At 46.4% G+C, this 16,119-nt stretch overlaps 1 protein-coding gene across 1 annotated transcript in view; it reads right to left on the bottom strand.

Moving 5' to 3' along the window:
• Positions 1-749: 749 nt before the first annotated feature.
• The window catches only part of LOC126456944 (dehydrogenase/reductase SDR family member 11-like), a 42,388-nt gene continuing 27,018 nt past the window's right edge, over positions 750-16,119 (bottom strand). The window contains exon 4 of the mRNA XM_050093291.1: positions 750-883. Coding sequence (XP_049949248.1) covers positions 750-883 — 134 coding nt within the window. The remainder of the gene's footprint in view (positions 884-16,119) is intronic.

Genomic DNA, 16,119 nt, shown 5'->3' with positions numbered 1-16,119 from the left:
TATCCCGCGTTTATTCACCGATTAGGCATTATTACATGTTCATACTACACGTTTTCCGCATGACTCCCAGAATAGAACTCAGGCGGCTGCTACCGGGGACAGTAGAACTGGTAGAACTGGTTCTACTAGTGCAGCGGTCTGGCCTAATATTTTCTATCAAAATTTCATTTTCTTGGAAACACCAAGTAGAAAATATGTAATCTTTCTTACCTATCGATCCTATTAGTCGTTCACTTCCACTCTGGTAGTCTGAATCTATGGATTCCGCTGGAAATTATAAGAACGCTGATTATTCGCAGCCGGCCGAGATGGCCGAGCGGTTCTAGTCTCTACAGTCTGGAACCGCGCGACAGGTACGGTCGCAGGTTCGAATCCTGCCTCAGGCATGAATGTATGTGTTGTCCTTAGGTTAGTTAGGTTTAAGTAGTTCTACATTTGCTACATGTTGAAGAGGAGTACTGTAATCCAAGAACTGTCAAGAAACTTATTACTTCCTCCCTAAGGTATCTCATGAAATGATCGTCATGTCAGAGCTATCGCAGGTGTCAGTGCAGAATTCGAGCATAGGGCGGTTTTGATGTACCCGAAAGAATCATTCTCAGAAGGTAGCTGATGTCGACGTTTATCGGAAGCTAAGAAGCCCAATAAAGCATCTTCCCTGACAATCACATGCTGAATGGCTGTATTTTTAAGCACACCTCTATACAGACTCACAAGACGAAAAAGTATCGCTATAAACGCTTTGAGGTCTACCTGCATATGTGGATGACGAAGCCGTCGTCGACTCCCCTATCCAGCACGCTCTGGACGGCCCCCCTCGTGCAGACGGACAGCCCCAGGACGTTGACGTCCAGTGTGTGCCTCCACTCGGCTGTCTGTCCATCTGGGAACACAGGATGCTGTCGTCATCAGTCAGCAATAAAGCGAAGGACGAGGACTGCAGTGAAACCCTGTGTACCGACACATCATTCGAAATGCTTATGCTGTTAAAGTTAGTGATCCTGTATACAATGAAGCTACTCAGAACAGCCACTATTTTAAATGTAGTGACAGAGCATCGCCGTTTAAGCCGATTCTGTAATCCTCGTCACAAGAAGTCGAGTGCAAACTGTTGTATCTACATCTTCACAGCCACTTTATGTCACCAGTATTATCAATTTGAGACGCTGAAGACGGGTCCAACCTGTAGAAGTCGGAGGGTGTCACATCTGCACTGTGCGAAGTGTAAGAGATCTTGATACAGTCTAAGAAGGTGCCAGATTAGCTGCCAAAGATTCGTGCGGTTTGGCATTACCATTGTGAATTTGAACCGCTTCCGTGTTCTTTTGTAATCTCTTCGTGGTAGTGACGGCTTTATGCTTGTAAAAGGTGAACGTGTCCCTCGCTATTTACGAACAGCGGCATTACAGAAAATCAATAACTGCGTCCTTATCATTCCAAAATAGTAATTATGAATTTTTTTGCCGATGGCTACCTCTTACATTTGTTTAGTATTCGGAAGGTGATGCGTCGCATGTACCTGGACCTTTCTCATTCTGGATTATATACAGGGTGGTCGGATGCAGTCTGAAAATCTTTTGAGGGTCTTGCAGTGTAGGCTGAGTTGAGAAATAGTTGTTAAGAAAAGAACTCGATACGTTCAGAAATAGTAAGCACTGAAGGTCCTTGAGCGCACAAATTCAAGCGGCCCTCTAGATGCAGCTAGTATCAGTTATTATAGCATGGAAGGCAACATTCGAGACTACTCAGCCTTCGGCTCTGGTTCGATCCTTACTGCCTTCCCATGTCCAATTATTGTGTCGCTCTCTTGCTCGGTATTCGGGAAACAAACGATCATGTTTGGCGACACTGTCTCTGGCGGGCCTCTTGAATTTGCGTGCTCAAGTTGCAACGGCCTGATTTCCTTTTGTCTTTTACTCGGACACGTTGCAACGTATCGAATTAATTCTCAGCACAACTTACCCTGCAACAGCATTACGTGCTATTCGGACTGTTTAGCACAACCCTGTATATTCACGTTTCGTCAAAGGCCAGTAGATGGGATGCAAACATGTCTTTATTGGCTTCCAACACTTGCAACCTTCTCTTTATCGGTCTCAATCCAATATGTTCACACTTTCCGATATTACAAATTTTTTTTCACTCTACGTAATGCTTTTGGAACGCAGACCATGTTTTTAGAAAGCTCTCAGGTTCTTAAACCATTGTATGCGTAAATAGACTCGTCGCCTCGCTGAGGATTTGTGTCAATGATTTTAGTTTAAAGCGTCCCACTTTTGACACTATGAAACAGTACGTAACACTGTAATTCCTTTACTATCAAAAAATTTTATTTCATTATATTTCATTAATCTCATATTTTATTTTTCAATTTTAGTATTGCGTTAATATTTTGAAGGAATCATCATAAATCATTTGTAGCTGATATTTTATCAGAAATGTGCCTAAAATCCAACATCCAATAAATTTATGAATTTAAACTACAAAGAACACAGCTAAAACAAAACAAGTCGCCTCTAGTGAGAAGATCGTAAAATATTTCAATCGTACTGTGCGAATGGAACCTGCTGCGTAATCGAAAAAGACTCAACTTATACAAAAATTAATGAAACTAGTTCTGTAGGTTAAAAATAGCTATAATACCAAAGGTATACATAATTGCTTCGTTACAAAATGGTAAATACTAACAATATTGATGAAGGAAGTTAATGCAAGTCGCATCACAGAGGTGCTCTGCTAGTACACAACCTGACACATCCAGGTCTTTCACCTGCCTTGGTCCACTGTCTAGTAGATGAACGTTCGTTTGTCTCGCTATTTACAAACTGCGTTTGAGAATCAAGGTGGCTGTGCCAAACTTATACTAATGAATGAGGCAGGGAATTATTCCATTGTATAACCCTGGTTAAAAATAGATAAAAGTAGGAGGGTAGATGAACAAGCATTAGCTCGCCCTCTCGGATCAATCCAACAAGTAAAACTGCATTAATTTGGTATGTAGTGTCTCTCTCTATCTCTCTATTTGTTTAGTCGATTCCCACTCTCCATGACCCCATGAACTAGAGCATGTCGATTTCTTCAGTCCTGCATTTTCTCCTGCAGAAGTTCCGAAACCATTACTGATGTGACGCCATCGATTCATCTCATCCTTGCCCGCCCTCTTCTTCTGCCTCCGATCTTGCCCAGCATTACCGTCTTTTCTATCGAATGGTGTCTTCTCGTAATGTCCCTAAAGCAGGTCTGTTTTTTTGCTTCTTTATTATACCGTTTAAGCAGCAGTCTGGTTTTTATTTACTGTATTCATACTCTTTTCAATCCATGGAACTCTTAAGAATTTTCTTCCAATACCACAATTCCACGCCGTTCAGCCTTTCTTGCGATTCAGGTCTTACATCCGTATATCACAACTGACTATACAGATTTTTGTTGTAAAGTTACGTCTCTACTCCTTAAAACACTGACCGTGTTGTAATTCCCCTCTCCTCAAAGCGGTAACGGTCTCTTGATTTCGTAGCTGCATTCAACATCACAGAAATTACCTCCATTTTTGCTCCTCCCGTATGCCATGAAGTGATACGTGCAGTTGCATAATTTTCGTTTTCTTGACGCTCTAACTCAGATCAGCCTCTGTACTTCCTCCTTTCACCTTAAGTAAGAGGATGTTTAACTGTCTTCCACCTTCTGCAACCGGCCGGCCGAAGTGGCCGTACGGTTCTATGCGCTACAGTCTGGAGCCGCGTGACCGCCACGATCGCAGGTTCAAATCCTGCCTCGGGCATGGATGTGTATGATGTCCTTAGGTTAGTTAGGTTTAAGTAGTTGTAAGTTCTAGGGGACTGATGACCACAGCAGTTTAGTCTCATAGTGCTCAGAGCCAAGCCTTCAGCAACCAGTATGCTGTCATCTGCATTTATAAGATATCTATCTCAGCTATTTGAATTCCAGTTTATTCTTCATCTATCCCAGCATTCCTCATAGTGTCCACTGTTGAGCCAACTGACTTTGATCCTTTCCCGTCGCAAGGTTGAACTCACCTTGGTAGAGTTACAGGCATGTAAAGTCGGAGCGGGGACGGATGGAGAATCATTCTGGGGGGGGGGGGGGGTTACTATCGCAAATAGGGTGACTGACGTTTGATATGGGCTGATAGTTATGCCCGATACCTGGGACCGAGATTCATACCAACCACTCCTTAAGAAGGTGCGTATTAACACGTTAACGTTAAAGGCCGGCAGTGTCAATAAGCACCATTCACGTACGTAAGCAATTGACAACAATAACTAAAATCTTACGTCACATTTTAATTATTTCATCTGCCTTATTCTTTACTATGTCATATTCATTTGTTTAGGAATGACTGTACTAATATGAAAGGCAAGAACATAGGAATGCAAAAGCGAATTTTAGATAAATCCTCAAGCATTTCTAATTCCCTGCAGTAGTTATTCCCTAATTCTAGTCGCAAATTCTAGCTGCAAAGGCATCGTGCTACGCAGTTCCCTTCTTTTGTTTGGTGAAAACAATTTTTGGTTTCTTTTCTGTATCCGTGCGACGTTGGGCAGATTTGATGGTCATAGACGAGGGGCGTTCAATAGGTAACGCAGCGTTTCTTTTCTGAAAGCAGGTTGGTTCTATTCAGGATTCTATTAAACCTTATTATTCCCCACTCTTTGGGCACAAATCACAATTTTTCAACATTATTTCCGTTCAATGTGAAGGCCTCGCACCACCTCGCTGGGCTCGCTGGGAGAGGCAGTATGCTGACATGGTACGACTCTACTGGACGACATCGGAGGCATTGGACCCAACAAATGTCGGGAGGTGCGAGATCCTGGCCGTACGGTGGCTGAGGAGCAACAGCCCAACGAAGTTCTGTAGTCTCGGGTGCGCATACTTGTGTGAGGGCTTAGATTGTCTCGGAGAAGGAGCAGTTTGTTTGCATTTTAGTGGCGACGAGCACACTGAATTCATTCAGTTTCCTGAAGGTAACAGAACACAGTTCAAAGTTGATCGTTGCCCCGTGAAGTAGGGCAGCAAACAGAATAACCCCTTGAGAATCCCAAATGGCCGTCGCCATGACTTTATCGTCTGAGGATGCGGCTTTGAATTTCTTCTTCACAGGAGATGTGGTGTGGCGTGACTCCATGGACTGCTGCTGTATTTCCGGCTCGAAGTGATGAACCCGTGTTTCATCGCCTTTGTGGTTGTTCTTACAAGTAATTGCCTCGATCAACCTCTTGACGGGCAAGTAATTCCACGCAGATGGTTCTTCGTAGTTATTTTATGGTCTTCTGTCAGTCGGCAAGGAACCCACATCTTTCAGAACTCCAATTCAAGAACGACTGCGTATTTTATTGCGATCCGTCGATCAGCTCGAATGAGAGTGGCTACTCGTTGCAACAGATGAAGCGTGACAGCTGTGTGCGGCCGCCCAGACCGCGGGAGATCGCAAGGTTTCGCGACCTTATTTGCGATGACAAAGCCTCATCCTACGAATAATCTTACTTTCGTTCAGCGCCAGGTCTTCGTAGACATTTTGCAATCTATTACGAATACCTGTGAGTCTCTGGTTTTCCGACGAAGGAAATTCAACAACAACTCTCTGCTTGCAACGCACCACTTGTTACAGACGCCATTTTGAATTCTACGTATGGCGCCGCCAGATGTTGAAACTTCATAAAACTAGAGGGGTGAAGCGGAAATATTCCACCATGTCCCACAGGAAATTCCGCATTTTGCCAGCCGGAATTGGATGAGATAACGAAGTGTTGCATTACTTGTTGAACGCCCCTTTTATGTATCCTAAAGTTGAAGCCACTGAGTGGTGGGAAAGTAGATTTGATGGAGTCGTCCATCTTTAGTACAAAATATAAGAGACTAGCAATGCACTGGTTGAAGTAAGCGAAGACGAAAATACGAACATAATGGGTGCACGTGAGGATGGCAATTTGGCTGACTTTATCAGTGCTTTCCTTTGTTGTAAGAAGGCCAATATTTGTTCTGTCTCACGGCGAAATAGCTAGCCAAATGCAAACCAGTATTATTGCGGGTCCTATTTCACATGCTATCGTCTGTCCACTTAGTCTTGTTTCTTGAGAGCCACAGTTCTGTTAGGAATTTTTTGACTTAATTCTATACGTTTCGTGCCTTTTGCAACTTCTGCCATAGTCGGCGATCTACCACTGTTCAGCGTTGCAGCGAACAGCCGGTCAGTGCGCGACTAACAGGTGAGCGGGTATTTCTTTATCTTTGTGGTATGCTGTCAATATATACCACACGTGAAGATAACAATCTACGTACATACGCACTGACACAAAACTTTTCTCTCCCGCCTATCATGTGAATTACAGGAAAGCAATCGGTACGAAACGCAAAGCGTGCACATTAGACGTAATGCGAGATCTCTATTCGCCTCTGCTCCCTGCCTGTCACACCCTCCCCCCTCCCACCCCCGTGGCGGTCTTTGTGCTCCTCCCTCCGCACTGCACGCTCGCCTCTGCTCACGGAACGAGAAAGAGGGAACACATTTTAGTTGTACACTCTGCAACTGACATCACTTAATTCTGGTTGACGTATTTAATTTTGGAGTTATAGTTCAAAATAATTTAGACTGTAAATCTTTCACTTCTGTTGTACTCACTTGTTTCCCATATCTGGCTCTGTCTCAAATACGTATTTACATAAAAAAGAGCTATAATTATGTGTGGTATGTGAAAATAAGACGTCAAGGACTAATGACCGCCTGTAAATAGAAGATGGGGCGCTTTCCTGCTTGTTTCTTCGTCACTACTTCTACAGGGTTATCACAAAGTCCCATTAACCCCTATGTATTGCAGGGAAACTACATTGTTCTCTTTTTCTTGTAGGCAGTCACATATATCTAAATCATGGCTGATGTGCGCACTTGCACCATCTAGGAACGGATCGTGATGAGCATGTGTGTTCACGAACGACCTCATACAGCAAAATCAATAAGAAATATTCGTCTAGATTTCAATGCAATGTTTCATAAATATTCCCTACCAAACCTAACAATTTTACGGTGTGAGAAAAACCAATTTCATCTCAATGTATAAAACATGAGATGCGATCAGGAAGACTATAAATACTAATGCAAAATTATATGAAGGATGCAGTGTTTGTCGAACATTCGCTAAAAGAAGTCCATTCGTAAGCGGTCATTGGAATTGGGAGTCCCATACTCTACATAACAAAATCATCTGAGGAATGATTACAAGCTAAAGGCATTCAAACCTTCGTTTGCAAAGGAAATGAATGGTAACGACACCCGAAAAGTCATTGGGCTTGTGTGGGGGTGAATGCTTGATGACTTAGCAACTATTCCTTCAAGGCACAAATTGTTTTTCTCGGACAAGTGTGTAATATATCGCAGTGCAAGAGCCAGAAACGTTTCTGGAGTAATGAAGACCAATATTTTTATGACGAACTTGACCACAACCCACAATATGTCATGACATTGGCTGCAATGTCTGTAACCCACTTGGTTGCTCCATATTTCTTCAACGGTTCTGTGAATCACACTGCGTATCTCACCATGTTACGCGATTTGTTTATTCCGTATTTGCAAGATCGGGGACTGCACGGTCGTATGTGGTTCCAGCAGGATAGGGCACCAGTCCATTCTGTTATCGCCATTAGAGAAAGCTTCAATGATACATTTCATTACAAACGGACTGGATGTCGTTCTGTCCATTCGCGTGTACCTTTGGATTGGCCGCTTCGAAGTCCTGATCTGTCATCCTGTGTGCAATAAGTTTTATGGGGTTCATTAAGCCGAAGGTTTCTGTCACACGTTGCGAGACAGATGAATTCTGTTCGACGTACGTTTACTGCCATCATGCCAGCAATTTGGAGAATTTCACATCTTACATGCTGAGAATATACGAACATGCCATAGGGGGAATGGGACTTTGTGATCACTCATGGTCTTCCGAGTAATCCAAGCTTCAAAATTCTAAGCTGATTGACGGCTCAGCTTTTTTTTTTTTCTTTTTTTTTTTTTTTGTCATCAGTCTACTGACTGGTTTGATCCGGCCCGCCACGAATTCCTTTCCTGTGCTAACCTCTTCATCTCAGAGTAGCACTTGCAACCTACGTCCTCAATTATTTGCTTCACGTATTCCAATCTCTGTCTTCCTCTACAGTTTTTGCCCTCTACAGCTCCCTCTAGTACCATGGAAGTCATTCCCTCATGTCTTAGCAGATGTCATATCATCCTGTCCCTTCTCCTTATCAGTATTTTCCACATATTCCTTTCCTCTCGGATTCTGCGTAGAACCTCCTCATTCCTTACCTTATCAGTCCATCTAATTTTCAACATTCATCTATAGCACCACATCTCTAATGCTTCGATTCTCTTCTGTTCCGGTTTTCCCACAGTCCATGTTTCACTACCATACAATGCTGTACTCCAGACATACATCCTCAGAAATTTATTCCTCAAATTAATGCCGGTATTTGATATTAGTAGACTTCTCTTGGGCAGAAATGCCTTTTTTGCCATAGCGAGTCTGCTTTTGATGTCCTCCTTGCTCCGTCCGTCACTGGTTATTTTACTGCCTAGGTAGCAGATTTCCTTAACTTCATTGACTTCGTGACCATCAATCCTGATGTTAAGTTTCTCGCTGTTCTCATTTCTACTACTTCTCATTGCCTTCGTCTTTCTCCGATTTACTCTCAAACCATACTGTGTACTCATTAGACTGTTCATTCCGTTCAGCAGATCATTTAATTCTTCTTCACTTTCACTCAGGATAGCAATGTCATCAGCGAATCGTATCATTGATATCCTTTCACCTTGTATTTTAATTCCACTCCTGAACCTTTCTTTTATTTCCATCATTGCTTCCTCGATGTAAAGATTGAAGAGTAGGGGCGAAAGGCTACAACCTTGTCTTACACCCTTCTTAATACGAGCACTTCGTTCTTGATCGTCCACTCTTATTATTTCCTCTTGGTTGTTGTACATATTGTATATGACCCGTCCCTCCCTATAGCTTACCCCTACTTTTTTCAGAATCTCGAACAGCTTGCACCATTTTATATTGTCGAACGCTTTTTCCAGGTCGACAAATCCTATGAAAGTATCTTGATTTTTCGTTAGCCTTACTTCCATTATTAGACGTAACGTCAGAATTGATCTCTCGTCCCTTTACTTTTCCTAAAGCGAAACTGATCGTCACCTAGCACATTCTCAATTTTCTTTTCCTTTCTTCTGTATATTATTCTTGTAAGCAGCTTCGATGCATGAGCTGTTAGGCTGATTGTGCGATAATTCTCGCACTTGTCAGCTCTTGCCGTCTTCGGAATTGTGTGGATGATGCTTTTCCGAAAGTCAGATGGTATGTCGCCAGACTCATATATTGCCCCCAGGGGTTCCACAACTCTTTTGTGGATACGTGCGTGGCGAGCACGGGGCCCCGAGCCATTGCAGCCTTCTTTCGCTCCCGGGCTGCATTTCCTTTCCCTTCCCCTCCTTTCCCCTCCATACCCCTTTCCCCTCGCCCTCTCCTCTCCCTCTATTGGTGTCCTTGCTTATGTTGGCCCCCGCTATCCTCCTGGTTCTGTTGGTTTTACACTCCGGCTTTGTTGCGTAATAATCTCCTCCTTTTGGCATTCCTTGGTCCCCCTCTGGGGTTTGACCTCCATTCCAAAATTTCTCTTCCATAGTGTGAGCCATTTGGGGAAGAGCACCTTACCTAGTGTCTCCGACGTGTGCCCTCCTCGTACATTCCACCTTTTCTTTTACGTCGTTGTCTGATGCTAGGGTGCATAGCCAGCACGGTAGCCAGCCCGTGTGGTGGGGTCGCTATGTACCCTTTTGGTTGAGCCCCCTGAACACGCAGGGATCACACTTCTGATACCTGAGCTGTGACCTCCTCATGCATGCCTTGGAGTGGTTGCTCGTCATCCTGGAGCATCGGAACTCCCGGCAATGGCCGCCGTGCCAGACGGCCCTTGCTGTGGCTGGGTGGCGCCCGTGAGGAGAGCCCCTGATCGGAGTGGGTGGTATCAGGGCCGACGCTATGCAGATGAAACGCATACGGGTCCTAAACTCTGGCCGCTCTTCTGCGGCCGTCTCTCTGCGTGGTACTGATTCCTCAAGTACTGCTTCTCTTGCCCCTTCGGCGTTCCCTTCCGTGGCTACCCCCTGGGAGGAGGGTCAGGCCCGTCGTCTAGGGGCAAAACCTTTCCCCCGTTATCTAGTTTGCACCAGGACTGATGGAGATACTTTCACCAGTGTCAAACCTTTATTCTTTGTGGAACACATTGAAGACAAGTTCGGCGAAGTGGACTCCCTGAGCAAGATGCGGTCGGGTTCGTTACTGATAAAAACTGCTTCAGCTGCCCAATTTGAGGCCCTTCGTGCCTGTACCCATCTTGGCACAATTCCCGTGTCCATTACCCCTCACCAGTCTCTAAATATGGTACAAGGTGTGATTTTTCACAGAGACCTCATCCTTTAAACTGATGAGGAACTTCGGGACAATCTCGAACGGCGGGGTGTTCACTTTGTTCGGCGTGTTCAGAAGGGTCCTAAAGATAATCGTATTGATACTGGTGCCTTTATCCTGGCCTTTGAAGGGGATACCCTTCCTGAGAAAGTTAAGATTATGGTCTATCGCTGTGATGTGATGATACATCCCACCTCCTATGCGGTGTTTTAAGTGCTTGCGTTTTGGCCACATGTCTTCTCGCTGTACCCAGGACCCTCTCTGTGGTGACTGTGGACGTCCACTCCATGAGGGGAGTCCCTGTGTTCCCCCTCCTGTATGTGTAAATTGTCATGGTAGTCATTCTCCACGTTCAGCAGATTGCCCAGTCTATAAGAAAGAGAAAAAGATACAGGAGTATAAGTCTCTTGATCGTTTAAGCTACACAGAGGCCCGTAAGAAATATGCACGATTGCACCCTGTGTCCATGACATCTAGTTACGCCTTGGTTACATCTTCATCCCTTCCTCCCCCTTCCTTACCCCCATCCCGGACCCCTCTCCTTCCCCCCTCCCCTGCGGCTCCCACACCTTCTCCTCTGGGCGCTGCTCCCCCTCCCCAGCCGGAGAAGTGTCCCACTCCTTCGGCGTCTGCCGGTCAAGGGCGCCTCTCCCGGGATGCCCCTTCCCGGCACCTTTTCAGGCCAAAGGTCTGCTGCAGCGCGGCGACCGCGAGAGCCGCGGTCTATCGGCCCCCAGGTCGCCCGGTCTCTTTCTGTTCCTGATCTTGCTGCAGCTGGCTCCATTATGCCACACAGCCCTCCTCGATCTCAGCCTGAAAAGAAGAAGAAACATAAGTCCCGGGACAAAGAGCCTCTGGTGTCACCGGAGGTCCCTTCCCCGGCTTCACAACCGGATTCTGACCTGTCGTTTATGGATGTCGCCCCCTCCTTGTCGGTGACGGGTGGGGACCCGGCGGTATGACTGGATTTAGCGTGTTCAGCCCTCATTCAAACCATCGTTCTGTGGTTCTCCAATGGAATTGTAATGGCTACTATCGTCACCTTCCGGAATTGAAATCCCTTCTTTCGTCCTACTCAGCAGCTTGTGTGGTTCTCCAGGAATCTCATTTTACTGATGCTCACTCACCGACCCTCCGTGGGTTCCGTGTTTTCTGTCGAAATCGGGTCGGACCCTTGCGGGCTTCTGGTGGCGTTTGTACATTGGTCCGTACAGACATTGCTAGCACGTGGATTCCTCTCCAAACTACATTGGAAGCGGTTGCTGTTAGGGTCCACTTAGACTCTGCAGTCACAGTATGCAATCTTTATCTCCCTCCTGACAGGACTCTTACACCTGCTGCCTTAACCACCCTTCTTCAGCAACTTCCTCCTCCCTTCCTCCTCCTTGGGGATTTTAATGCTCATCATCCTTTGTGGGGCAGTGCCTTTCCATCTAGACGAGGTCTTCTTATAGACCAATTTATTGCAGACCACGACCTGTGCCTTCTTAATGATGGCTCCCCTACTCATTTCAGTGCTGGTCATGGTACCTTTTCTGCCATTGATCTTTCTCTTTCTTCTCCCTCTCTCCTCCCTTCATTACACAGGTCGCCACACGACGACCTTTGTGATAGTGACCATTTCCCGTTGATTATCACGCTCCCTTCCCACTCCCCGATGGACAGGTTATCTCGTTGGTCTTTCCACCGCGCCGATTGGCCTCTATATACTGCACAGGTCGAGTTTTCTCCCTCTTTGTCGGGTTGTATTGATGACGTTCTACGTGACGTGTCTGACGCGATTGTTCGCGCTGCTAACCTTGCTGTCCCGCCCTCATCTGGACAATTTCGTCGTCGGCAAGTCCCGTGGTGGAGTACGGCCATTGCCATTGCCATCCGTGATCGCCGTCGAGCTTTGCAACACTTTAAGAGGCACCCATCTGTAGCCAGCCTTTCTACCTTTAAGCGCCTTCGCGCTAAAGCCCATTATTTAATCAAACAGAGCAAGCGGATATGTTGGGAACGATTCGTTTCTTCCCTTGGTTCCACTGTCCCTCTGTCACGGGTATGGGCTACACTTCGCTCTCTCCAAGGTTGCCATCGGCAGTCCACCCTCCCAGGCCTTCACCTCCCAGATGGCATTTGTACGGACCCATTAGTTCTCGCAGAACATCTTGCGACCCATTTTGCAGTGGTATCAGCGTCGGCCTCCTATCCAGCTGCTTTCCTTCATCAAAAACAGCAGGCTGAAGCTGTCACCTTCTGTTTCACCACTTGTGAGTCAGAATCTTACAACGAACCTTTCACTGAATGGGAATTTCTGTCTGCTCTATCTTCTTCTCATGATACGGCCCCTGGCCCAGATTCCATTCATAACCAGCTGCTTCAACATCTCAGTGCTCCACAACGGCACCATCTTCTTCGGGTGTTTAACCGTATCTGGCTCCAGGGTGACTTCCCTTCTCAGTGGAGGGATAGCATTGTGGTTCCTGTCCTTAAGCCTGGTCAGAACCCCCTATCTGTTGACAGCTATCGGCCAATTAGTTTGACCAATGTTGGTTGTAAGTTACTTGAACGGCTGGTAGCCCGTCGGCTCACTTGGGTCCTCGAATCTCGGGATCTATTGTCCCCTTACCAGTGTGGCTTTCGAGAGGGACGATCCCCAATCGATCATTTGCTTCGCTTGGAATCCGCAGTTCGGCAGGCTTTTTCCCAGCGCCGCCATTTGGTTGCAATGTTTTTTGACCTTCGCAAGGCCTATGACACGGCCTGGCGCCATCACATCTTACAAACCCTTCATCAGTGGGGTCTTCGGGGCCCACTCCCGATTTTTATCCACCAGTTCCTGATCCATCGGTCATTCAGAGTTCGAGTTGGTACTGCTTTTAGTTCTCCACGGACCCAGGAGACGGGCATCCCACAGGGTTCTGTCTTGAGTGTCCTTCTTTTCCTCATTGCTATCGATGGACTTGTGGCCTCTGTCGGTCCCTTGGTCGCCCCTGCCCTGTATGTGGATGATTTCTGCATTTGGGTTAGTTCCTCCTCGATGCCATCTGCAGAACGGCAGCTCCAGGTGGCTATACGGCGTGCCTCTGCATGGACCCTCTCACACGGGTTTCAATTCTCTCCTTTAAAATCGCGGGTGGTCCACTTCTGTCGCCGTACTACGATCCACCCTGATCCAGAGCTCTATCTTGCTGCACAAAGATTGCCTGTGGTTCCACAGTTTCGTTTCCTAGGTCTTCTTTTCGACAACAAGCTCACTTGGCTGCCCCATATCAGACTCCTGAAGGTAGGATGTTTCCGTAAACTCAATGTCCTTCGCTTCCTTGCCCACTCCTCTTGGGGTGCGGACCGTTCCATCCTCCTCCGTCTTTATCGTGCTCTAGTTCTGTCACGTTTGGACTATGGTTGTCAAGTTTATGGTTCAGCTGCTCCTTCCACGCTGCACGTGCTGGATCCAGTCCACCATCGTGGTATCCGTTTGGCCACTGATGCCTTCCCTACTAGCCCTGTTGATAGTCTCCTGGTTGAAGCTGGGATCCCCCCCCCTTTCTGTTCGGCGGTCCCAGCTTCTGGTGTCTTATGCCCTTACTATCCGTTCTTCTCCCGCTCATCCTTCCTATTCTATCCTATTCCCAGGCCATGGACGTCGCCCGCCTGACTCCCGCCCTCGGGCGGGTTTACCGGTTGGGCTGCGCCTTGCGTCTCTTAACCGTGATTTTCGGCTTCCTTCTTTGTCCTGTCTTCCTCGCTCCCTCCCCTCCACCCCTCCTTGGTTAGTTCCTCGGCCTCGAATTCGGATGGATCTCCGCCGCGGTCCGAAAGATTCCATCCCCCCGGTCGTGTTCCGTTCCTTTTTCCGCCAAATTTTATGGGAGTTTCGGGATGCTGTTGTTTTTTACACTGATGGCTCTAAATCTGCTGATCATGTTGGGTATGCCTTCACGTCCTTTGTTGGAACGGAAAATCATCTACTGCCACCCTCATGTGGGGTGTTTACTGCGGAATTGATGGCAATTTCCCGGGCCCTTACCTTTATTAAACAATCCCAACACAACCGCGTTTTGTTATGTACGGACTCGATGAGTGGCCTTCTTGCTATTGACCGGTGTTTTTCGCGCCATCCCTTGGTCTCGCTGATCTTCACCGTGCTGCTTGTTCCATTGACTTCCTATGGGTCCCGGGCCATGTGGGTATCCCAGGTAATGAGCTCGCTGATCGTTTGGCTGGGGGAGCAGTTACTTACCCCCCGTTTTCTGTAACCCCTCCTGCAGCGGATTTACGGCTTCACATCAAATCCCACTTTGCACAGTCATGGGCCAATTCTTGGGAGGCTACTCCACTGTCTAATAAACTTCGTGCCATTAAGGTGAATCCAGGCCCATGGCGTTCTTCCTTTAGCCTCTCCCGCAAGGACTCGACCACACTGTGTCGTCTCCGCATTGACCATACCAGGCTGACCCATGGTTTCCTTTTGCGTGATGAGCCACCCCCGCTATGTGGTTGTGGAGCCTTCCAGTCAGTGGCCCACATTTTGGTTGAATGCCCCCTTCTTTTGGCTCTGCGTGCTAAGTACAGACTCCCCCACACTTTACCTTTGATGTTGGCTGACGATTCCCGGATGGTCTCTCTGGTTCTAGGTTTCCTCCGGGAGAGTGGTTTTTATTGTCAGTTTTAAAGTTTTTAATCTCCCTCTGGTGTTGGGGCAGGGCGGTGAGTGTTTGGGTGTCTCCCACTGTAGGCAGTGTTCAGAGATTCCCGATTCACCTCCCTGACTGGAATCCTCTTTTCTTTCCCTTTTACTCTGTTTTTACCCTTTCTTTTTAAGGCTTGGTTAGTTTTTCTATTCCCATACGTACTTTCTGCATTATAGCATTTGTACCTTTTAAGTCACAGGTGGTCTTGCCTATGCTGCTTCAGCATAGTGTTGGGTTCGTTCTCTTGCCAACTTCCCTCATTTGCTTTTACTAAAGACAACGTGACTGCCCTTTTAACGTTTCCCCTTTTTCCGTTTTATTTTTCTGACTATACTGAGATGTCCCGTTAGCAGAATGGGGTCTATTTGAAACAAGGGACTGATGACCTTGCTGTCTGGTCCCTTTAACCTCAAACAACCAACCAACCAACCAGACTCATATATTCTACACACCAACGTGAATAGTCGTTTTGTGGCCACTTCCCCCAATGATTTTAGAAATTCTGATGGAATATTATCTATCCTTTCTGCCTTATTTGACCGTAAGTCCTCCAAAGCTCTTTTAAATTCCGATTCTAATACTGCATCCCCTATCTCTTCTAAATCGACTCCTGTTTCTTCTTCTATCACATCAGAAAAATCTTCACCCTCATAGAGGCTTTCAATGTATTCTTTCCACCTATCTGCTCTCTCCTCTGCATTTAACAGTGGAATTCCAGTTGCACCCTTAATGTTACCACCGTTGCTTTTAATGTCACCAAAGGTTGTTTTGACTTTCCTGTATGCTGAGTCTGCCCTTCCGACAATCATATCTTTCTCGATGTCTTCACATTTTTCCTGCAGCCATTTCTTCTTAGCTTCCCTGCACTTCCTATTTATTTCATTCCTCAGTGACTTGTATTTCTGTATTCCTGATTTTCCTGGAACATGTTTGTACTTCCTCCTTTCATCAATCAACTGAAGTAT

This window comes from Schistocerca serialis, chromosome 1 (genome assembly GCF_023864345.2).
Source record: "Schistocerca serialis cubense isolate TAMUIC-IGC-003099 chromosome 1, iqSchSeri2.2, whole genome shotgun sequence".
Lineage (NCBI taxonomy): Eukaryota > Metazoa > Arthropoda > Insecta > Orthoptera > Acrididae > Schistocerca > Schistocerca serialis.
The sequence above is the reverse complement of the archived record's forward strand: the minus strand, read 5'-3'. Positions and strand labels throughout refer to the sequence as shown.